This window comes from Cyanistes caeruleus, chromosome Z (genome assembly GCF_971803275.1).
Source record: "Cyanistes caeruleus chromosome Z, bCyaCae1.hap1.1, whole genome shotgun sequence".
Classification (NCBI taxonomy): Eukaryota; Metazoa; Chordata; class Aves; order Passeriformes; family Paridae; genus Cyanistes; species Cyanistes caeruleus.
In genome coordinates, this window is record NC_141732.1 from 17,556,090 (window position 1) to 17,580,682 (window position 24,593).

The 24,593-nt window shown below is 38.1% G+C and overlaps 1 protein-coding gene across 1 annotated transcript in view; it reads left to right on the plus strand.

The window, feature by feature from the left end:
* Positions 1–17,266, plus strand: part of ADGRV1 (adhesion G protein-coupled receptor V1) — a 269,547-nt gene extending 252,281 nt beyond the window's left edge. Inside the window, exons 93-95 of the mRNA XM_086866622.1 lie at positions 6,553–6,744; positions 8,359–8,536; positions 16,807–17,266. Coding sequence (XP_086722748.1) covers positions 6,553–6,744; positions 8,359–8,536; positions 16,807–16,925 — 489 coding nt within the window. The 3' untranslated portion in view covers positions 16,926–17,266. The remainder of the gene's footprint in view (positions 1–6,552; positions 6,745–8,358; positions 8,537–16,806) is intronic.
* Positions 17,267–24,593: the final 7,327 nt, after the last annotated feature.

Consider the following 24,593-nt stretch of genomic DNA (forward strand, 5'->3'; position numbering starts at 1 on the left):
CTTTGAGTAGAAGTTGCAATATTCAGCATGGTGCTGGCATAGCTGGCTCTGCATAAAGAGACACTTGGCAGTGTCTACTAAAGCTTCAGATGAAACTTTAGTATTACTTGTTCAAAATGCTGAAAGCACAGTATTTTTTTTCATTATTACAGACTATACCTGTAACCTGTTTATCTGAGGAATTAAAACTTTACCAAAAATGAAAGCATTCAAAATAAGTATATGTCAGGGCAGACCTGTAAATGCATTTTCAATTTAATGATAGACACATGAATTATTACTTTTCTTCATTCCATTTTTTTAAGGTGGCTTCTGTTCTTGTCTTTGTGTGTGTGTGGTGGCAGTTGGCTGGTTGAACAGGGCATGCCTGCCAACATGGTATGGGTCTTGCAGTCCTGAATTACATTTACTTATCCTTGATTACATTTTTTTTTTTTTTTACTTATGATGTTAATTTTTAGGTCTTTATCTGTAACTGACACAAATCTGGTCCTACACTGCAAAATGAGGTGTAACTGCCTAAGGAAGCAAAGTGCAGCTAAGCAGGTAACGTTCACAGTTGAAACTGTGATAAGATAAATTGCACAATCAATAAGAATTACAATGGTTTCATCAAAACTGACTCTTAATGGTAAATAAACATTCTAGCACTTGATACACAGCAGGTCCAAAGTCTACTTACTAAGTGCAATCATCAGCTGATGGAGCTGCACTACTTCAGGCAGTTTTACAACAATTACTTTGAATGCTAAGAAAAAGAGTCACATTTAAATAAAAAGTCTTTGATTTATATTTCAAAGCTTATTATTTCTGAAGAGCCATGAGTAGGAGAGGTTAAGTGATGGCTTAGGATGTATCATATGACTAAGATGATGCTTCTGTCATAATAGCAACAATAAAAGATCTTCAATCTGCTCTCAAAATAAAATATGATTGAAGAAATAATGGCAAAATAAATTGTACATTAAAGACTGCATAGAAAAATGCCATGCCTGCAATTTATCATAATCATCTCTGAAAACAAGGAAGGAAGGGAAGCTGGAAAGGAAGTAAAGCTTTCCTTGCAGAAAGAAATAGAGAATTATATATTTTTTGTTTGCCACTTGGCTCACATTATTAATACTACTGCATGTATGAATATTCAGTTCCATAACTAATCAAAAAATTATTTGGAAAGACAATATTATAAAATTTATACCATGCATTGTACAATGGCACTGATTATGATTTCTTGAATATGAGTCCTTTAATTTTGTGAGTAATTTTTTTGCTTTGCAGAGACTAGCTTTTGAACTTAGTGAAACTTGCAATTTATTTATATTAATCAGACTGGTAATTTTCCCAAAAGAAGTAGGCAGTTGTTATGTAAATCAGGGTTAATCCACAGCAGTCTTCAACCAGTCAGTGATGGAAAACAACATAAGAACTTCCCATGAATTAATGAAAACCGTAGGGAAGTTCACAAGAGATCAGCCAAGGCATTGAATAGCACACCACCAGAAGTGGTAGCAGCACCCCTGACCATTGACAGCCATCCAAGAACAGTGTGACCACGAAATTAACAAGGAAAGGACTTCCTAGGACTGGTTGCCAAGAGTAAATTAGCACAGTCCAGACAGAGGATGAAATTAAATCTCACCCTGATAAAATTAAAAATCTGAAGTAAGACTAACTGAAGAGTAAAACATCATACAGAAATTACAGTAATGACAGAGTGTCAAAAGCTGATCCAAGTAAGGACAACTCTTCTGTTGTCAAAGATATGTTTGTGTGCTTTATTGGGGTCCTACCACCTGGCATGAATAAAGGTGTAACTTTACAGAAATAATAGTGGGTTTTTTTAGCCACTGTCTTCTAAGGATCAGAATGAACCATTTCTGGTAACTGAAATCTATGATCAGACCGAGAGGCTAGCTTTCTTCAAAGCCTTGATTTTGCTTTGAGTATTCTCTTTTAGAAAAGCAACTTTTAGTGATATAGTCATGTGATGATAGCTAACTAACAAAATTTTCTGAATTAAATTAGGAACTCTAAGAGTGTCTCTGAAGAGAGAGGTTTTTGTAAGTGCTGATACATACCCAGAAGTAAGTTGTGAAACTGCTAAAATGGAGTGATGAAATTAGTTTTTGTTCACAAAAGTCCTCCTAAGATACTTTCAATTTATATATAGAAATACCATTCCTCTAAAACAGGTGATAGTATCTGAATGCTCTTCTCCTTTAGAAACAGGTTCTATAATTTCAGGGTAAAGTATCTCAGACATGGTTAAAATACCTGTGGGAGAAGTATGATGTATATTAGCTTAAAAATAAGTCTAATGCCTTGTTGTGTTTGTGTTTATCAGAACAATAATAAAACCATGTGATACAGTAAGCATCTTGGTTTTCTCTCTGTATGTAAAAAGGTGATGATGAAAGATTTTTTGCTTGCCTACAGTCTGTTTTATCCTTACTCATTACTAGTAACAGAGTGAGCTCAGTTTTCATATTTAGACATCCTGTAGTGTCATCACAGCAAGTTAGAACAGAGTTAGAGCAAGAGAGGCAGAGACACTCTGGGTGCTCAGTGTGCAGTGAAAGTTTTCTGTGGATCAATCCTCCAGTTCTACCTGGGATCTCATGAGGTATAAAATGTATTAATGTATTCTGTCCTTAATTTACTAGCGTTTTGCAGCTGCTCCTCAGAATAAATAAATCAATATGTTGCATAGATGCATGAACACATGCATGAACAAAACCCCCTCACCAATTATATTTTGTATGTATATACAAAGAAAAATTCTTCTTCTATAGAGAAATTTCCACAGTCTCTTTGGGCAGGTTGTTCCAGTGCCTAGTTACCCCCACATGAAATATGTTTTCGTCTTATCTTATCCTATCCTCTTCCCCGTTTCAAGTTAGGACCACTCTCTCACCTTCTGTTATGTCCCACTGCCTTCTCCATGATTGTCTCTTGTGAGGTGAACTACCTGGTATAACCTAGAGCAGCACTGAGGCTGCTCCCACCTCACTGAACAAAAGTATCCCATCAAACTTTTCCATCTGAGCTTTCTTTCAGACAGTTGTACCTGTGTATATATGGATGTTTTTTTCCCTTGACATAACAGTGTAAAAGAGATGACGAACCAGACCAACTTGATGAGATGAAATAGTAAATGCTTGTCTTCCATCAGCAAAAACCAGCAAAATAACCAGCAGCTGTTGCAAGCAGTCTCTTGCAGGCTTGTTTCAAATAGTCACCATGTTTGAGAACTCTTAAGTTCCCTGCTTGTGTTCCCTCCTTTGGGACAATCTAATTGTCTGCTTGAAGTGGTTCCCACCCTCCTCTATAAGAAATGCATTACTACCACTTTTTTCTTTTGTCTTTTACTGTGGCATTGTACTAACCACTATCATAATGTAACCATGAATAAAATGAGGTTAAATGTTTTGTAAGTTGTCCTGTGGGCCCAATGCACAGAATTTATGTAGAATTGCTCTTAAATCCTCCAGAGTCCTAGTTCTTCAGCTTAGTTGTTCAGTCTGCTTCCATGGAGCACAGTTCAAGCTCTTAGATTATCAGTCAGTCATTGCAGTCTGGGACCCAAGAGATTCCCATGGCCCCCAAGCACATGCCTGTGAGTTGAGGAGCATGGCTCCCAGGTTATATGCAACAGCAGAGATTACTGGCACTAGGCTGAGATTTTGGGATTTGAGTTTTCGCATTTAGGTTAGGATATTTTTATGAAAATTTCTATGAAAAAAAAATATTTCACACAAATTTAACAGGGATGTCCAACCCTGACCAACCTCTTTGAATCCTTTTGGAGGGTGTAGGTTTCTGGCAGACATGTAGCAAAAATTGACTATTCTCTTCATTTTATTCTTAGTCCAATCAGCAAGGACAAGGTCTGTGAGTCTCAGAAAAAGTACAGTAGTTCCACCTTGGCTAGAGTTGTTTATATGATAACCATAGAAAGATATATATTACAATGCAAACAATCTTACTTTCACAGCAATTTATGGCTTTTTTTACAGTATTAAAGTTGAAGTGAAAAGGAACATAAATAGAGTCAAAAGCATGGCAAAGGATAGTTCAATTCTCAGACTGGTGCTTTTGAAAAAACCCACTGAAACTGTGAAAGCTATGGTTGCACTGACACAACCTAAATATCTAGATGTTGCCCATGCTCTTTCAGAGTTAACAGCCTGGCAGCTGCTGGCTTGAAAAGGAACAGAAATCCATGTGATGTACTGCATGACATCTTCATGTGCACAGTCTTTGGAACTCAGTGCTGTTTGAGCAGGAACATTTGGCTTGTTTTGGCTTCCTCACCACCTTCCTGGGGGTTTCTAATAGGCACATAGGGTTGTCAGAATATGACCACAAAACCATTTTGATGCTTCAAACAAAACCACAGTGATGGTACAAGGAAACTCACATCTACAGACCATTATCTTTTCGAGATTCTAGATTTTGAGAAGAATATAGGTGAAAAAAAGTTCCATCCTTTGTCCAGCCTAACAAGGAATTCTCTGCCCGTCAAGAATTCCTGTGCACATGTATTGCCTACTTAGAATGTTGAGTTTCATTAAGTTCATGCTTCTGTTTGTGTCTTACAAATTGTTCTAACAATTTACAAGAAGGGAGAAGGAAAACGCAATTTTTTGGTTCTGCTATCTGTCTCAGCCTTTGACTTCTCCTTAGGTATTAAAATAACCTCCCTGTGTCCATGTGATTATTATGGAGGGACTCAGAGGAGTTGTCTCATCCATCATCCATCTGCTGAGAGTTACATCAGAACACAGACCAAGTTAAGGAGATAATTGTGATACTGTGTGTACTTGTTTTAGAAAAGTGAGTGTCCACCCTTGAGGCTACACAGGAGAATGACTTCTCATGGACCTTGTATGCCAATGCCTTGTGTCCCTGCAGCTTCAAAAGATAGGGCTGTGCAGGATCTTCAGCTAATGGGTTTTCTTGAAAAATACAAAATCACTTGAATTGTGTGTGCAGCTTTTGTGGCTAGGCCCTCAGAGACTGAACTGGCAGAGGCTACTCTGAAGTTTGTATTGTCATTATAATCTGTTCTTCTTGGGGGTTTTATCCTTTTCATATCCATAACAAATTAAATAAATCCATTTGCTGGCCTCATTATGTTTGACATATCAGAATCCTTGAACTTGTTTATAAAATGAAAGGATAATTTAGTTCCTTTTCAGTGTCTCAAACATGTGTTTACGTCTATTTTATGGAATGTATTTACTTGTATGTATCACAGAGAAATTTCTTCTCGGTGAACTGCTCTGAATTGTCATGACAAATAAACAATAATCTGGAAAATCAGGAACATCTTTTCTCAAAATAGTTTTTTTAGTGTTTTTTACACTTTTGTTTGGTAGCTTTCTGTTAAAAAACTCACATGTAGTGCTGTATACTTTTATAGCACCTGTGTGAGAACATTTACAGTGTTTAACCAGCTGAGATTGAAATCCTGTTGAATCCCATTACCTTACCTTATGTGTCACTTGGGACCAGATAATTTTGTCATATCATTTTGGCAATAGAAATTATCAGTCTATGTATCGTGAAGTGCTGCTGAGTATTTGCAGTCTCTTATTTTTTCAAGTATTTTCAAAATACCTTTTGTTAAGAATTCACAAATATTATTATATTAAACTCCCTTACTATTTGTAATCCCAGTTAGTACTTCCATGCCAGTGGATACCTTTAAAATTAATTGTTCTGTTTAGTACAGTTGGCTTCAGGGTTCTAGAGAACAATGTGAATAAAAAAAAAAACATTGCAAATGTAATTATATTGCAGCAATTGGTAAGAGTGCAGAAGACTTATTTCTGTACTCTTTTGGTAACCCTTTCTTTAGTAATTATTGAACAGGTTGGTTTCTCAGTTGGACTGGATTATTTTCCTTCAGCATTAGCACAACTTAAAAATTAAAGTATGTCAGATTTCATACGGAGAAGTTCAATTACTGGTTTTCTTTACAAACACAAGACATGGTTATAATACTTTTCTTTGCTCAGTCTAAAGGTCAAAATTAGCAAGATTTAAAGAGCTGCAGAAGCATACAGCGGAGCCTCTGTTGTAATAAGAAATGAAAACCAGTGCTGAATTAGTGCATATCACAGAAAATCTAATTTATAGTTATGGTTCTGTGACAGCAGCAGCACAGTTTGCATGAGGTAAAGATTAAAAAAAGCCAGCAGGTTAGTATAAAAATGAAGAATTGTGTCTGAGGAGCAGCAGCCAAATACTATGATAAGGAAGGCCTTTAACCTCATTTTCACTGTTATGACAACTGTCAAACTCAAGTCGGTTTTCTTGGTTTGGGGTTGTGGCTTTCTTTTGCAACTCTGTAGGTTCCACCAAATAAGAATTTTTGAATACATGTCTGTGCATGTGTGTGTTTATTAGCTGAAGAGCTCAGGATATGAACTTGTAATTTTTAGATCTCTGATGGGCAGTGATGTCATCCATTATTTTGCAGAGAAAGCTCTGAACCAAGCTCCCTGCATTTCACAGGCTGATGGTCTCTTTCAATCTCTTTTTAAGGGTCTTTATGTGTTTGTGGTGTATTTTATCCTGCACAACCAACTTTGCTGTCCTGTGAAAGCAAGTTACACTGTAGACATGAATGGGCATACAACTCCAGGATCAGCGTTTTTCACACATGGCAGTGGCCTGCCAGCTGCAGGAGGAGAGATCAGCAAGTCCACACAGAACCTCATCAGTGCTATGGAGGAGGTAAGAGTGCTCTGTAGTCATTAACTTGTTTATTTAAATGTACTTGGAGATGTCAGCATTAGTTCTGAAGTGTAACACATGGGAATGAGATGCTAAATATGATAGGTTGTCTTTGAAGTGGAGTTTTTTTCATTTATTTTAATGACAGAAATAGTTCTTTATCCATGTTATTCTTGGAACTTACTGTGCCTAATCATTCCACCTAAAGACTTCACCCTCTCACTCTTGAGTCTTCAGTTTATTACAGAGTTTGGTTAAAGTGCCAAAAGTAGATCATGAGAAATCAAAATAAAATATTAATTCTTTCCACTTACTATAGGTTTTAGATGTGTTTTAAGTACTTAATTTCTCAGAGTTATGATGTTCAAAACTTCTGGAAATTGCAATAAAGTTAGAATAAAATTGGAATGGAATGGAATGGAATGGAATGGAATGGAATGGAATGGGGAAAGGGAAAGGAGGGGAGTGGAAAAGGGAAAAGAGAAAGGGAAAGAAAAAGGGAAAAGGGAAGGTGTAGTGGGTTTATCCTTCCTGGATGCCAGTCACCCACTAAAGTAAGTGTCTCTCTCACTCCCCTCTGCAGCTGGACAGGGGAGAAAAAACAGCAAAGGATTCATGAGTTAATGACTGGGGGAAATCATTCACCAAACACTGTCACAGGCAAAACAGGCTCAAATTAGAGATATTAATGTAATTTATTGCTAACAAAGAGCAGCAAAATGAAAAAAATAAAAAATACTTTAAAAACATCTTCCCCTTCTCATCAGCCATCCCTCTTTCCCGGTCTAATTCCTCCCACAGCAGCACAGGGAGACAAGGAATGAGGGTCATGGTCAGTTCATCACCTGTAGCTTCTCCAGCTCCTCAGGGAAAGGAGTCATTCCCATGCTTGAACATGGGGTCCCTTGCACAGAAGACAGAATCTCAGCTCTGGCACCTGGAGCACCTCCTCCCTCTTCTTCTCCACTGACTCTGGTGTCTGCAGAATTGTTCCTCTCACACCGTCTCACCCTGCTTTTCCCTGCCATAGTTATATCTGCACAATAACCTTTCTTTTTCTCCTTTTTAAATCTGTTATCACAGAGGCATTACCACCATTTCTAATTGGCACAGATTTGGCAGTGGGTACATTTTTGCAGCTGCCAAGGATTACTCTACCAGGCATGGATGAAGCTTCCAATAGCTTCTCACAGAAGCCACCCCAGTATCCACCCCTGTAATCCCCCTCCACTACCAAAACTTGGCCATGAAAACCCAATAAAGAAGGGAAGGAAAGGCAAGGAAAAGGCAGATACAGATAGATAGATAGATAGATAGATAGATAGATAGATAGATAGATAGATAGATAGATAGATAGATAGATAGATAGAGATGATGGATATTGATAGATTATCTAAATTGATAGATACATCATGTATCTACATTGATAGATGTATAGATAGATGATGGATATAGATAGATACAATTAGTTAAAAAAGGCTTCCTGGTTCATTATAAAAGTGACAGAAGAGCTATTTCCAAAATCTCTTGGTCCTCAGTTCTAGTCATAATTTCCTGTTTATATACAATAGTTTTGTCGTTTACTGCATTTCTGTGTCTTTTTAAACTCTGCAGGTACCTGCAGACTGGGAGAGGGCATCCTTGCAGCCTGCTAGTCAAGCTAGTGCTGCATTTAAGCAGAGTCCACAAAATGGTAATGTTTTCCACCCTTCTGGAGGATTCAGTACCAGCTCATTAGTTGCTGATGAGGAATCACAAGAGTTTGATGACCTAATATTTGCTTTAAAGACTGGTGAGTGACTTTTCCCTTTGCCCCTCAAAGTTTGCTGTCTTGCTATGGTGTTATCATCCTAATGGTGCCACTGTTCCACGAGATACAGTTAATGAGGTCTCTTAATATAATCTGATTTGCAATGAAAATCTTAAAAATCAGTTAACATGGGAATGTCTGATAGGACAACCAAAGAGGCAAAGGAATCCTACCTGATAAGATGTGGCAGACACTACTAACCAAAGGCCACCCAGGTAAAGTACAAATGGACTTGCTTGGTAGCAGGAGGTCACCGAAATGGTCTTTAGGGATATCACTAAGCTTTGCAAGAGACAACAGCAAAGTATTTGTGAGAGCAGCAGATTAAGTGACCTGGCACACATAACTTCAGAAGCTTGTTCCCTTCAGTGATATCAAGTCAAACCTGGATAGAAGACTGGGAATGCTGATAGTAAAACGGTGTTTTTATTAAGTAAGTTCATAATGCTATATATCCCAAACCAATTTACATTGCAGGAAATGCCTCCAATTATGGGGTTCTGTCAGACACAAAATGATTCACACAGATGCAGCTTAAAGTGAGATGAAAGAAGAAAAATGTTTATTTGTTCTTTCAGTATTTATAGGTTTTCAACAACGACCAGGGGTTGGATTGTCGGGTTACCACCTTCCCAGCCACACTGGTTGTGAGAGACGTCCATCAAAAGGGCATATCTTTAATGGAATGTATAAACACCTATGTTTATAGCTACTTTCCTGGGAAAGTGGCTAGAAATTATGAAAACAATATTGAAAGGCCTGATTCTCAGGGCAACAGCCCTCAACATGTGAAGGACATGGACTGATTCCAGAGGAGGCCATGAAGGTGCTCAGAGGCCTGGAGCACCTCTGCTATGAGGAAAGGTTGAGAGAGTTGGGGTTGTCAGCCTGGAGAAGGGAAGGCACTGAGGGGAGCTTTGAGTTCCTTCCAATACCTAAAGGGACTACAAGAGAGCTGAAAAGGGACTTTTGACAAGGGCATAGCATGACAGGACAAGGGGAAATGGCTTTGAACTGAAAGAAACCATGTTTAGATTAGGTGTTAGGAAAAATTCTTCCCTGTGAGTGTGGGGAACCCAGAAAAGCTGTGGCTGCCCAATCCTGGAAAGTTTTCAAGGCCAGGTTTAATGAGGCTCTGAGCAACTTGATATGGTGGAAGGTGTTCCTGCCCATGGCAAGGGGTTGGAAACAAATGGTCTTTAAGGTCCCTTCCAACCCAAACTATTCTTTGTTCTGTGAAAATCTGTTTTATACTTACTATTTTTCTAGACATTTTGCAGACTAGTTGTATTTTGTTAGAAATAGGAAATTGTTAGTCAGGGGTTTTTTGCAAGACTCTTTTTTTTTTTTTTTCCCAAGACAACCTAGGTGCAGAAGTTAGAGTTGCAAAACTTTTCTTAGGTATGTAAGAAGGTGGCTTTTACATTTTATCTTCTTGAATACTATGAAGGAAATCAGATAATTCATAGATTAGATAGACGTGAAAACATCTACATCTAACACTCTTACATAATGTTTACTGCTTAAGTAAATCAGTTGGCATCAGTAAACTGTAGGAGACTGAGTCTTAAGTTATGAAGAACAATATAAGCAATAGCCATAGCTGAAATATAAGACAATTCAACACAAATTCAGCACTTAGTTACTTTTTCCTAAGTCTTCAAGCTTCATCCCTAGTTAACTTGTTTTAAGTTCTTTGAGAAAGTAGGTCTAAAACCAACTTTTGATTTTCTTGCCTAAATTCTATTATTGTCTTCTTTATTAGTATTTTATTATAATTTGTTTTTAATGAGCATTTCATATTAGTGTGATTTTAAGCAGTGACCTCAGGTCATTGTTGGAGAAAAATACTTTATTTATGTTACTGATTCAAGAAGTGCCTGACAATTTTATATCAATGCTTATTCTTGTGCCCACATGGTTACAAGAGTAAAAAACCCCATGATTTCTAGACCAAACCAGTCATCTCATCTGGTTTCAGCCTCATATTTGAACAAGATGAACTGAAAAGGTGGTGCGGAAGGTTAGTGCATCTTTGACCAGTGAGAAAATGTTGATCAGCTATTGTCTCAGGCTCAAGTTCTAGCTCAACACATACTTCTTCCTAAAAAAAAAAAAAAAAAAAAAAAAAAAAAGAGAGAGAGAAAATGAAAGAGAGAAGCCAGCTTTTCTGTAACTAAAAATCTATCTTGTTATTTTCATCCTAACATGTTCTTCACTTCAGTGCAAGGACAGGGAGCCAGTGAATCACATGATCGTAGTAAAAAGAGATATGAGGTGGTGGAAAGCTAGATTTTTTTCTCTGTTTGGCAATATGGACCTATGCTGCTAAAGTATTCACTGTACTGTGGTCTAACAGGAGCTTACGATAATAGTTAAGTTAGCAGGCACTGAAATGAGTTCAAATTCTAGTCTCTCAGCACCACATTTCTTCCTCTCTTGCATCATTGCTTATGCTCACATGAAACCACAAGAAGTTAGATTTCTCCTTTTCTTCTTCTTCCTCTCCCTCCCTCTCCCACTCTGCATCAGTTAGTTTGATGCCCTTCGAGCACCAGTTCTGGCTCCAAGGAAGAAGTGTTCACAGGCAACTCTAAGACAAGGGCCTCTTCTCTAAATAGGCTAAGGTGTGTAGGTGCCTTTTTGCTCAACTGCTCTTGCCTGTTATTTGCCATGTGAGGTGCTTCTCAAACCCTTTTAGGATAGACTTTATTTCAGAAGGCTGAGAATTCCTCATTCTGGAAGAGCAGGGAGAAGGTGCTTTTCCCCCCACATTACCTAGTTTTATCACTACTAAATTGAGGGTTGTTGCTTTTTGAACTTTACCTTTGATAAACTGAAACTGGACCTTCCGTTATCAGACTTCCCTAAAACTGTCAATGTATACTAAAACTTACCTACAGCATTGCTAAAACATTAGCTCCCACTCTGAGGGCTGGCTGAGGATCAGCTCTGATTAGCAGAGGAATATGTAAAGATGTTTTTATGAGCCTCTGTGCTTCATCTCTTCTTTCTGCTCATGTAGTTCTGAGTTGTCTGAAGGTGACTTTAACTTATGCACACAGGGCATAATTTTGTAGCTACAAGGTCTAACCTGGCAGCCAAAATCAATGGGAATTAGTGTAATCATGACAGAGTTAAAATTTCATTCCTGCTCTCCTGGCACTCTCAGCTGTAGAAATGAAGACAAGTTAAAAAAATATTCAACCAACCCTCCACAGAAAAACTTTGTTTTTAACTTGTCAGTGTTTAGTAATTTGCAGTGTGCAGTGCAGCCCTTAAATAGTTGTGCTGGCACACTTAGCCTTGCTGCTAAAGGAATGTGTCGTACAACTGTGCACTTAGTCCTTGGTTCCACAGTCATTAATGCTGGGCCTAATTACAGATTAACCTGAAATACAGGCTGGGTCAGATGGAGGCATACAGCTGTAGTTCTAGCAAATCATGTGGATAGCAGTGTACTGTTTCTTAGCCACCTGTTTTGCTAGCTTTTTACAAGCATCACATGGTGATAGGCTTTTTCTGTTTTGTGTGAGGCTTCTTATATCATGCAGCTATTGTATTTGAATGCCTTACCAAGTAGTTCCTTCTTGCCAGGAACTTAATATTCCATCAAATATTCTCATGTCCATACAGAAAAACACAGTTGGGATTCACTCTGTTCACTACATCACATTGTTTCTTTTATTTTGGAGATATTTTTGAAGGCAGGCCAGCTCCAAGGCAGCTTATGTGAAGGAAATAATAAAACAATTATGGTAGGAAAAATAATGTAGGGATGTGTCCAGCTTGTTGACATGTGCTAAAAGTTTTTTTAAAAATGTTTATGAATTTATATTTATTTATTTTACTGTATAACAGTTATGGCTCTTATAATTTTCAAACAGCTTCTATTGAGAAAGTTAGTTATTTATGAATTAGTTTTTGTTGATTTCACTATTTAAAGTTTACAGTTTTGGACTAGATCTCATTTTCCCTCTGATTTCTTGTGCAAGGAAATTTATATTTATATAAATTTATATTGATAGGCAATTTAGTAAGACCTTTGCCTTCCAGATTGCAACAGAGTCACATATTACTGTCACTGAGGATAAAGCACAATATACCAGAATTCCCTGAGGACTTCTACTCTGGTTGGGGCTGGGCAGTTAGAAAAGGAAAATAAACAAGAATATAACAAGAATAAAAGTAGATGCAATCTGTCCCAAAGCACCAAGCTGCCCATCAGCATTGCTCTAAAGCATGAATACCATAAAATGCATGATAGCTTTACTGATTTCTGAACTTCCATCTGTGTCTTACAAATACTCTTGCCCTCTCCCTTTCTGTGATGCACAAAACCAAAATAATTTATTTCTTTGGATGAGATGTGAACCCAAAACACAGCAAAGCCTTTGAGGGAAGCCCAAACCCCTCCAGGGGTGATGGGTACCCACAGTGGTAGTATCCAGATACATATTAAGCAGAATACCTCTACAGTCATACCTTACTGTGTTTTTACTCTTAATAGAGGCAATTGTGATAAATATTACATAAATATTCCAGTATTTCTTTAATATGATGCAAATAGTCCGGTGATTCTCTGATATGGAAAATACCTGGAAAAGTCTATTAAGTTAAAAACCCTACACAAATACAGCTGTTACAATAACGTTATATAAAATGGTTCATGATTTTCAATCTAATACAGCTAGGGTTCCAAACATTTTATAAAGCTTGGTGACACCATTGAAGATGCCTGGTTTATGAATAAAGCATCTCATGTGGGTGGTTCATCCTGAACCAGAGGAAACATTTGAAATTTCACTTCTGAAAGGTGTTCAGCACAACATCCTGGAGAGTCTCTATTACAGATTGTAGGTGGCAAAATCACTGCCTTATCATCCTGCATAATTTCTGTTTTGAAGGGCTCACTTCAAAGAAAAAAGAAAAAAAAAAAAGGAAGGAAATTTAGCTAGTTTGCATATTCATTCAATTTCTCCTCTATGGTTGTCACACATATTACCTGATGGCTGTTAAGTGTGGCTGTGCCCAGTAAGCATTTTTAGTTCAATCTGAACTTTATTTATAGAAGTGCGGATGTCTGTTGGTGTCATTTTTGAGAAGTTAAAACACTGAAAGAAGAATTAAATTTGGCTTGTGTATCTTGTTCTTACACATCCCACACATCTAATAAAATCATGATTGATTAAGCGAGATATAAGTACTTGAGAGATAAAAAGGTTTCCCAGCGATGTGAGTACAATACTTACAAAACAAACTCTGTCTCCCTTAAAATGTTTTAGTGAAAGTCTGAGCTATCTCTGAGTAAGCAGATGATAGCAGCTGTGTTCCAGGGCACCTTCGGATGCACTGGTGTAGCCCTTCACCAGCAGATGTCAGTGGAGGAACTTCTGTGGGTTTGAAGCCTGTGCTGATTCTTCAGTTTAGAGATAGTCGTTGCACAGAAAATGAAAAGAAAGAAAGGCTTCATTTTCCTGTGTACTTTTCTTCGAATAGTTCCTTCATAAATTGGGGAAAAGTAATACTCCCTGCTACATACCTACCATCCAACTCTAGCATCTCTAGATGAGTGCATGCTTTTTGGGATCTGATTGAGTTTAAATTCCACTCTAATCTGAGAACACAATGGACCAATGAACTCTGTGAAACTCCATTGTATAAACAGTCATACCCTTTCCAGACTGTGGACTGTTTGGTAAGCTGGTATCCTGGTTACATTTCAGTTCTTATTCCTAAAAAGGATCAGCTCTAGCATAGTTTGTCTTTGCAGCATCAGGAGAACAAGGCCCTTGTAAACATAAAGTACACAGTTTCAGTCTCTGATTTAGCAAGTTCCTGATAAGAACCTCTGTAACAAAAAAGATCTTCTCTGACTTTTTGCACAGAGCATGGACAAAACTTGCACGTATATGACATTTATGAATATACATAATGTAATACCATTAGACCAAAAGCCAATCTTTTAGTAGTGGCCAGCAAAAGATTCTTAAAGAATCCCAGTGCTGAAAAGTTGCCACTTTACCAGTATAGCCACTGGTAAGACGAATATCTTTCAAATACCAACAGTCAGTGTTCACCTTGAAATCTGAGCCCAGGGTGATCTTATTTATGATTTCAAATGCTTTTAAGTAATGGAGGGTTTTCAGCTTTTGAAATTTTTACCCTTTACAGATTGACTAAATGTCTTGAATGAATTCCGCTGTTATTATGCTACATAAGAAGTATTGTGTTATCTCTTCATTCAGAGTATTTTATTTACTTCATAGTTTTTACTTGATTTTCCATCCCCATGTGGTAAATACAGCAGTCTGATTCATCTTCTCTATTACAGTCAGGTTTCCTATCTAAAACAATTAAATATCGTACAATCAAAATAACTTGTTTAAGCAATTACTGTTTTCCCCAGGACTTTCAAGCACCTTTTGGATATTAGGATCTGTCTCAATGAAAAAATTAAATGCACATACAAATTTAAATCACCTTCAATACATTTATAAACAATTATTTTAATAATTCAGATCCTAATCTTGACTTTGTTATTGTGTCTCTGTATGTTGATGGATTTTTACTCCTGTCACACTCTGGCAATAGTTTTTGGTTTCTCAAGAGCTTGGGTCATGGAGACCTAAGGACTCATCAGTGTCAGTGAACATGTGTTCCCTCCCTGACCCAAACACCAAAACCAGGTGTAAGAAGGATCACGGTGCAGCTCGCCCACTTTTCCCCTGGATCATAGGGCATGGATAGAAGTTTGTCCCCTACCAGAACTTCATCCCGACCTCTGCAGGAAAACTTGGCTAGTCCCACAGGACCTTCTGTACAGGTTCTCTGGACCAAACTCCATATTTAAGATTACAGCCTGACTTCCCACAGCAAAGCACCATCTCACCCCTGCCTGCATTACAGTACTTATTTTCTGCTTAGGGGTGGTGGGTGGAAGGGTGCTAAGAGAAAACTGTAAAAGTTGGAACAACAGAGAGCATAGAAAAATATTAAGAAAGTCAAAAAAATTAAACTACTTCTTACTTTAGTCAAACAAACCAAAAACTGTAATGTCAGCTGAGGTAGAAACAAGACATGCACTGTACACCTGATAGAAACTCTAGAAGATACTTTTTGTTATGAAATGCATATCGGTGCCTCTCCCAGCATACCCTGTTCAGGACTGTTTTGAGCCAGATGTCATTCCTTTGTAACTGCCTCGATCTGCGTGTAGTTACAGATCTGCTTCTGCCCAAAACAAATTACTTTCCTCATCATTTGTAAATGACATCGCTGCAGGATCATGCTTGAAAGTAATTTGTATTGAAATCCTCATGCCTCATTATACTGATATGCAGTTCTCAACAAATTTAAAGCCTAGACACCCTAAGCCCTCAAAACTCATGTATTGTGTAGAAGTTGTTCTCCAGCTCAAGCAGAGCAGCTGAAAAAACACTGAAATTTATAGTTCCAACAGATCTTTTATGACAAAATGGTCTGAAAAAAAAATTTCATTTCATAAAACTAATGAAGGATTATGCATCTTCACATTAATCAACTCAGATCTCCCCCACAAAAAAGCCCAAACAAAATCCCCATCAAACAAATAGGAAGCAGAAAGCTAGCCGAAGTTCTGTGACAAAAGGGTGGAGAAAGAAGACTCCCAAGGTCTCTTCTAGACATGTTTTGGAGGTTCATAGTGAACCAGAATTCAGAGTGGACCAAACTCTAGTATTGTCTTCCAGTAGAAGTAAAACTTAATGCACCAGTTTATGCCTGATGTGGGTTTAAAGAATATTTGGTCAGCCTATTTTCTCATGTTAAAATTACTGTCCTGTTAAGATAGCTGGAATTATGTTTGAACTTGGAAATTGTATCATTAAAAATCTATTCTTTAAGAGGAAGTCGTTGGAAATACCAGACTCTAACCGCCAGACCATGAACCCGGTCTACAAAGCCTTGATTTATGCTTTTCTGATTTCAAGGCAACCTCTAAATAGTCATTGTACGATTTACTGGGCCAAGTAAAGTGAATGACAGTGGAATTATGAAAAAGCATATCTGGATGGTACAAAGATGTGTCAGCTAATGTTATAATCCATGGATTCAGAATGGTAGACTAGTAAAAGGAAGCTTGCCATGTGGGTGTGGGGTGGGGAAACATTTCAATGATCTGAATAAAGCAGAGTGGGACACAGTATCCCCATTTCTGTGTCAAAATTTCATTCTCACTGATGCTTATTTTTGTTATTTTTTCTCTATTTCAGGTGCAGGTCTCAGTGTCAGTGATAATGAGTCTTGTCATGGCAGCCAGGATGGTGGCAGTATGGCTAACTCGCAGATCGTGGAGCTTAGAAGAATACCCATAGCTGACACTCACCTCTAACTCCACAGCTTGCTTGGGTTTTTGTTGTTGTGGTGGTTTTTTATTCAAGCCTCAGTATTTTTATATTTTACTTCCTTTTGCACTAAAACACTATATGAAACTGTAGTAGAATGCTGTTATCTTTACTGAATGTTTAAACAAGAAATGTTTGCTTGAGGTTTTGTACATCAGAAAAAAAACTGTAAATTTTTTACAGTGGGTGAGCAACAATTGATACTGTGACGATTGGCCTAGATTTGTATCTTGTAAGTAGATGATACATTTCATAAACTGTAACCTTTTTTAAATTAACCTGTATATTAACGCTCATTAATAAAGCAATAGAGTCTGTTTGATACAAACCAGTCTCTTATTTCTCCCTACTGTTTATGAAGATGACAAGTCATGCAGACACCCTGTTGGATAGGGAAGCGTTCTAGTAGCACAGTTTTTCTAAGTTTCCCAAGCTATACTCTTCTCACTGTTTTTTGAGTACCTAAATCTGTGAACAAGACACAAGCCTGAGCCAAAGAGCTTGAAATTTAAATTCTGACATGATCAATATGCGATGATCTGAAACACACAGAGGAAAGGGGAGATGAAGAACAAGAGTGAAACCACTAGCACCTGTGTGCTTCTAATTTCTTTACCTTGCTGTTTTCGTAATATTAAGATCTCTCACTCTTTTCCCAGTCAGAAATAGGGGGAATTCCAGTGCATTCAGTTTTATGTTGATCTCCATGTAGATATTCCTGTTCTGACTGAAGGGTTCAAGCATTGCATTACAGAGCTAGATCAGTAATCTGGGGCCATAAAAGAGTGAGAAAAGTTCCTCCCTTGGAAGAAAAATAAACCAGAGGAAGTATTTCAGAAGTGAGGGGGGAGGCAAGCTAATCCTGTAGGAATCATTAACTCTGCTTGTGCACAGACAGTCTAGAAGAAAAACACATTGAAGCAGGAGACCAAAGGAGTTCTCATCTAAACTTTTCTCAGTGTAGTATAGATGTACAGTAAATGAGAGTGGAAGTCTTTTATACCTTTCTCAGGAGCTTGACTAAAGGCTTCACACTGGGTAAGGTCTGAGCAACAACCACCTCCCTTTAAAAGAAAACTTTTCTTATAGAAATCTTTCCATGAGTTTTATAGAATGATATGAAAATGTTGCTCTGCCTAATTAACTGTTGAGCTTAAAAAAAAGCCAAAACCAACAAAATAAATAAATCCCACTTCTGTGTCACAGTTCTATAACAGCTAGTAGGACTGCACAGGTTATAGTCATCACCTGCATCCAAGACAGACACCAACTTTAAGATCTAATGATGTGGAAGCCTTGACAGACACAGGAAACTATTTCTATTCAGGAAAGCCCTTAAACAAGTGCTTTTTAATTATATATTTGAATTGGGAAATACGAATATTACTAGTATATGATCTGCTGTATTGAGTCTAAAATTTCTGACTCACAGGAATCTTGCTGGCTCTTTATACTGGTCATGGTATAACAGAGAACAAAGCCAAGTCTTTTTGGTAAATGTCAAAAGTTAATGTGAGGTTGAAGGTGGGAGTGGGGGACAGTAGATGAGCCTTTCCTTGCTGTGGGCAATGCACAGGGCAGTCAGGGGGACCCTGAGCAGAAGGGGCAGCTGTTAAATTTGAGTGCAGTGCATTACAACAATTATATACATGCATACAGACGTATAAAGTGGGAAACTTTATGTAAAAGTGAGCCATCTAAGCAAATTTTATAATTCACTTTTTTGCCCAAAATACACCTGATGAAAAGGGACTTTCTGAGCACTTGAGTGAAATGCAAGTATCATTGAAATAGTCAGTCTGGAGTTAAAATTAGTTTTGGATATTTTGCAATATGGCACATTTTTTGTTTTCCTCTTAGGGAGGCTGGCTCATTCTTCCTGAGTAAACTGAGATGAAGTAAACCTTGTTAGTGCTGATCCTTCTCATCTACCCACTAAAGGCTTAGTGTGAAGCCTGGCCCTACGGAACTATTGCAACACTTGCTCGGTTGTGAGCAAGTGAGGGCTGTAACAGATGTTTCATTGCTCACAATACATGCTACTACATGCCGTGAGAAAGCTTATAAAAGAGGATGTTTGTTTGATTTGACTCATCACCATAAATGTTAATATTTCATGTCACTTCAACTTGTTGCACAACTGGCCTGGTTAGGGATTTACTGTAAATGCATCAGCATTTTCAGAGCAGATCAGTAGGATGGCATCTGCTGCCAGCATTTTCTCAATTGTAAATCTCTAGGTGGTACTCGCATGGTTTAAGGTCATGAGATGAATTTTATTGTTGTTCTAAAACCGACCCTTTTCTAGCAGAAAATGTTCTGACTGTTGGAGAGTCAGTGGTTTAGTAAAAGGAGTCTCTCCCAGCCCCTTTTTGCTTGGACTGGCAAAGACAGAGACAGGAGGGCAGCTGTGTGCTCTGAGTCAGGTGTGCCCAGCAGCCACACCTGGGCAGGACCCGTACCTTTACACTTGGCATAACTTAACCCAACCAGACTGAACGCCTCCTGCGGCTCCTTGATCTCAGGAATTATTTAAAATTTGATTGAGAGTATAAACATTTCTTTGTTTCTATGAGGTGAAATAATCTGCAGCTAGGTATCTTTCAAACCAAGCATTGCCACACAGCCTGCCATGCTGACTGACTCATACAAGCCTTTGCATTGCCCCTCTGTAGGGGAAAACACTTGCTGCCTTTTCTGTTTTCTTATAAAGGAAGATAACTTCTCCCCAATGAGCCATTTCACATGTTTTGAAGAGTAGAAGGAGCTGTATTAATATTTACTGTACTTAATATCAATACTTAATAAAATATTAAATAACAGTATTTACTACAATATTTAATAGAATGTATCTATATTTCAATTATTATTTAATATTATATTATGCTCTATGCCATACTATAATGCTATATAATTGCTTATAAGTTATTATATTTCTAACCCATTACACTGTTACAATTTAATATTATATAATACTTAATATATAACATTTTACAGTTTACTGTGTGAAGGGGGTCCCTTTTCCAGACAAATTTTACTTAAAACTACTTAGATACAATTGTAGATCAGATGGATGAAAGGACGTGTTTCAGGAGTTTATTACTGCTCACTTGCCAATATAATTCACCTCTTTGAAAGATGTCTGAATATATTTCACGTTCAAATGCATAACTGGTGAAGAATGCTAGGTTCAACAGACATCTTTTAGGTGATGTTGTAGAGAAAGCCATTGATTTCACCTTTTTTCCTGTATAGAAAAAACAAAGCTTCATGTCAGTGACTTGAACAGAACTATTCAGATTACATTCTTTTTTAGAACCCAGCTGAGGCCCCCAATATATATATATATATATTCTGCCTCTACCATTGTCCTGGTTTAGGCCAAGTTTGAGAAGAAACCTCCAAATGGGGTTCCTCTAGAAAGCAAGCGTCACCTCCCCCAAATGGTTCGGGGAAAAGATTTCCTTGGAGAAAAGTGGAAAAAATGTTTATTTAACAAGAAAAGTATTCACAAACATTAAAAATTAATAATATTAAACAATAAAAGCTCTTGCAGTTCTGAGGAGATGGTAAATCCAGAAATTCCTTGTTGTGGGGTGTAGCTCAGCCCACTCAGATTCTTATCAGTCCCTCTGGTGCTGGAAAGTGCCGTGTCCCGAACCCCTTTGGGTCACATCCGTGAGCTCCTGGGGTTTGTCTGGGTTTTCAGTCCAGAGGAGGTTTGAACAGACAAAAGAAAAAGAAAAGCCACAGTCTGGGGACATTTTCTGCCTCAGCTGGCTAAAAACCAACTAACAGCAAAGGAGAGCTCTGTCCCACTGTCTGCCCGTGCTGCAGACAGCACAGCCCAGGAGCAGAAGGCAGAGGAGTGAGTGCTGTTTCTGAAAATAAACTGCAGCTTCTTCCTTCCCCCCTTCGCTCTTGGAACCATCTTAAATGTGCAGAACTCGATATCCAGCATAAACACAACAGAGGTCTGGGATACAGACATCATAACGTCACCCTAGGACAACCATGCAAATGCTCAGCTCTCCAATATTCTACATCTAAAGTCATCCTGTTGAGGACTCCTCAGTGAGAGCTTTGATCTGCAAAGGATTAGATTATACTGGGAGCTTTACAGCAATAAAGCTCCTATATGCTCAACATAAAATTATGTTAAATTCACTGATCATGTCAGGATCATGGTTAGACTAGAAAATTGCTTAAATTCAGGCGCAGCCTGCTGTCAGATGCATTTCACTATAGCTTGGTTTATACTCTGGCCTTTTCACTCCTATTGTAGATTTTGTTTCCAGATTTTTGTTTTTAGTGTAAACCACTAAGAAATCAGAATGTATTTCAAATTTCAAATGGCAGCAGAATTTGCTCCTTCTGGGTTACTTCTGCTGACAGTAACATGTGTGAAAGTAGCATATGCAAGATTGGGCTTATCTGTTCAATATGTTATTCTGTTAATTTTCACAGGAAAACATTCAAGAAGAATTTCTACTTCTAATTTCATGATTCAAAATTATCTTCTTTACAATAAATACCTTGCAAAAATTACAGTGTAACACGCCGGTACACAATAAATAAATGGAAAAAAATTGCAATGTAATACTCAAGCATTATTGAACTAAATACCTGGGACTAATAATATGCTGAAACTGAGAAGACAGTTTGTGTAAACTAGCCTAAAATTTAGGCCAAAAACCCTAAGAATGATTTTGCTTGGTTGGTTTTAATGAAGTCAAAGTTGAGTTCATGATAGTTACAGCATTTTTAGAAGAAGACGAGATTGGGAGGAAAATATAACAATATTTGCAATAACAATATAACAGTGTCTGAGGTAAAAACAGAAGGGCTTTGACTGGAGCTGTTTTTGGCCAACTCAGCAGGCAGGCTTTGAAGACAGTGTGATCATGCCTGTGCTGTAGCACCACTGATGTGACACACAATGACTTTATCCAGTGAAACTGGAACTTCCAAAAGCTGTCTTCTTCTGTGTGCCTTTACTCTTCATGGGCAAGACACATGTCACACATGCAGACAGACAAAAACCAATTACAGGATACAATGATACAGATACGTAGATATGGATGTGGATACAGGTACTGATACAGGTGGATAGATATAGCTAGGTATAGATGCAGATGTAGATGTAGATGTAGATATAGATGGACAGATGTATAATAAGAATAAATTCTGTTTCAGTCTGGGAGCTAAAATGTTGTGGTTATGAAACAGGTTTCTCTGGATACTTCTTGGCTCCTGCTTTCCAATTCCTGAACCAAAGTTAAGCTTGTGGTTTCCTAACTGGAAAGAATCAGGCATGGGATATAGAATACTTAAAAGCAGAGGGGGTAGAAAGAAGGTAACGGAATGCCCAAAATCCCCCTTTGCTCCTAGCCTCACATAGCCCAAAGCTTTGTGATGGATGTGCTGCACAACCTACAGCTTGTTTGTGCCCTGGGTGTGTCTATTCCCCATGGCAGGGAAGCAGAGGAACAAAGATTTACCATCCTGCATGGACCAGATGGATGAATGGATTTCTGCTTGATGTGCACACAGGACCGTAATTCTTTTTTGGTTTGAGAGAACAGCATGTTCTGGAGACTGGCATGGGGCAAGAGGAACAGAATGGCCAAACATTGACCTCACTCCAAATCCCTGCTGAATCCTGACAAAGGGAGGTAGTGAGTTGTTTCTCCTTGTGTGTGTGCAGGAGGATGGGTGCTGGACACCACCAGCTCCCCTCCTCTGCTGTGGCACACAAGCAGCATCTGCACTGGCTACTCAAAAAGGACTTGGTTTCTACTGTTTCAGAGCCTAAATGAGCCCTGTTTGAGTCTGCTCTCCTTGTCACAGATACTGTTTGCTCCTTTTAGCAGAAATCTAAAATTACCCAATCAATTAACTTTCTTCTGCTGAAGAAGTGACCTTCCTCCCTGAGATCCAGCATGGCCAGCACCTCAGTTGCCCACAGTACTTCCCAAAGAGACTCATTATTCACTTACTCCTTACAGACCTTTGTAAGGACTTAATACCAATTCAGAATCTTCTGATTTTCTGTCCTGTAAGAAGTGGCAGGTTTGCTTCTGATTTTTTATTGTTCTGCAACTACCATGTTTTGTACCTTCTGTTGGTTAAGGTCCTAAGGAGTCAAGTTCTACTCCATGAAAATACGCTTGAGAGCATCCTCATGGTTGAACATGTGCCTATTTTGGCTATCCAGGTCACACAGTTTGCTTTTTGATGTGACTCCACCCAGGTGGATCCAGCTGTTGTCTGTTGTACATTTAACAAATCCCATTTTAACTGGGACTCCCTGCAAGTTTTGGAACATGCATGGTCAGTTGTGGAGCCATAATGTTTGTAGCTGAGGAACATAAGCAAAGAAAATAAACTTCTGAGTGCTTCTTTGTCTTTCTTTTCTTTTGTTCTTAATCACCCACTTGCTTCCTACTGTTCCCACAACCTCTGCCTTCTGATAGTGTGTAATGACCCAGAGTGCCCAAGGCAAGTGCTGACATGCTTCTCTGAGGATCATTCTTGCATCTTGAGAGCCAGGCTTAATAAGAACGATTTTACTTTGCAGGGCTAAGGAGCTTTTTAGAGTTTAGAGTGTATTACTCCTTAAATTCATTGCTGGCAGAAGACAACTGTTGCACATTGGAAGACCTCGAATCCTGATCCTTAAAGGACTAACGATTAGGATTAGAATACCTCACATCCTGGTTTTTAGCATACTAAGGATTAGGATAAGGTCTGACCTATGGCAGTTGTGTGTCCCTGCTGTGTCACAAGCAAGGAAACAGCCTGCCTACCTTAAAAATCATGCTCAGCTGCAGAATACAGAGCAAGAACGAGCCATGCAAATGCCAGGCAGTTACTAACAAGCCTTTTGACTTGTAATGGAACGGCCCATTACAAACACTGGGTGATTAATATTGAAGATAATCCTCGGATCATGTGAAAGAATCCCACGTAGCCTCAGGAGATGGATAGCTAAATCCTCGGAGCCAGTATACACAGTTATGCCATCTGACCCCGAGGATGCAGACCTTGTTTTTGAAAGCAGCATGCTTTGGAGGAGAAAGTAAATGGAAAAACTTGCTCTTCTAACCCAGGAAAGCAGCCTTGAATATTCATGAAAACAATATTTTATTCAAAGGAAACAGAAGTTAATATAGTTGAGACTAGCATGATTTAAAAATGTCATAGCTTTCTGAAACTGTGTGAATTAGCAAAAAAAGAGAAAAAAGAGAATGTGCATTTTAATATATATTTATACCCTCAGAAATACTTTTAGAATTAATATTTATTTTCAGAAGCACAAGCTGACAAAAAGTAGTATTTTACATATCATGTGAAGTAAGTTAACACCTAGTTCATAAGTCTCACAGTGCCTGTATACCACACGTAGTCAGAATTCATTAGCTTTAATTTAACTGCTTTTTATTTTAATCTGGTCTCTGCTCTAAAAGGAAAATTCTTGTGTTGTAAATAATTAAAGCTCTTTTTCCCCTTTTTGTCTAATACAAGTACTATATTTGTCTGATGACTTTATATTAGTGGTGGCAATACATGTTTTTCTCAAAATTAAGTTCATTATTTCTAGTTTTCCTGGGGAAGACGGAAATAAAGGCATAACTACTTCCTTGCACTGGACA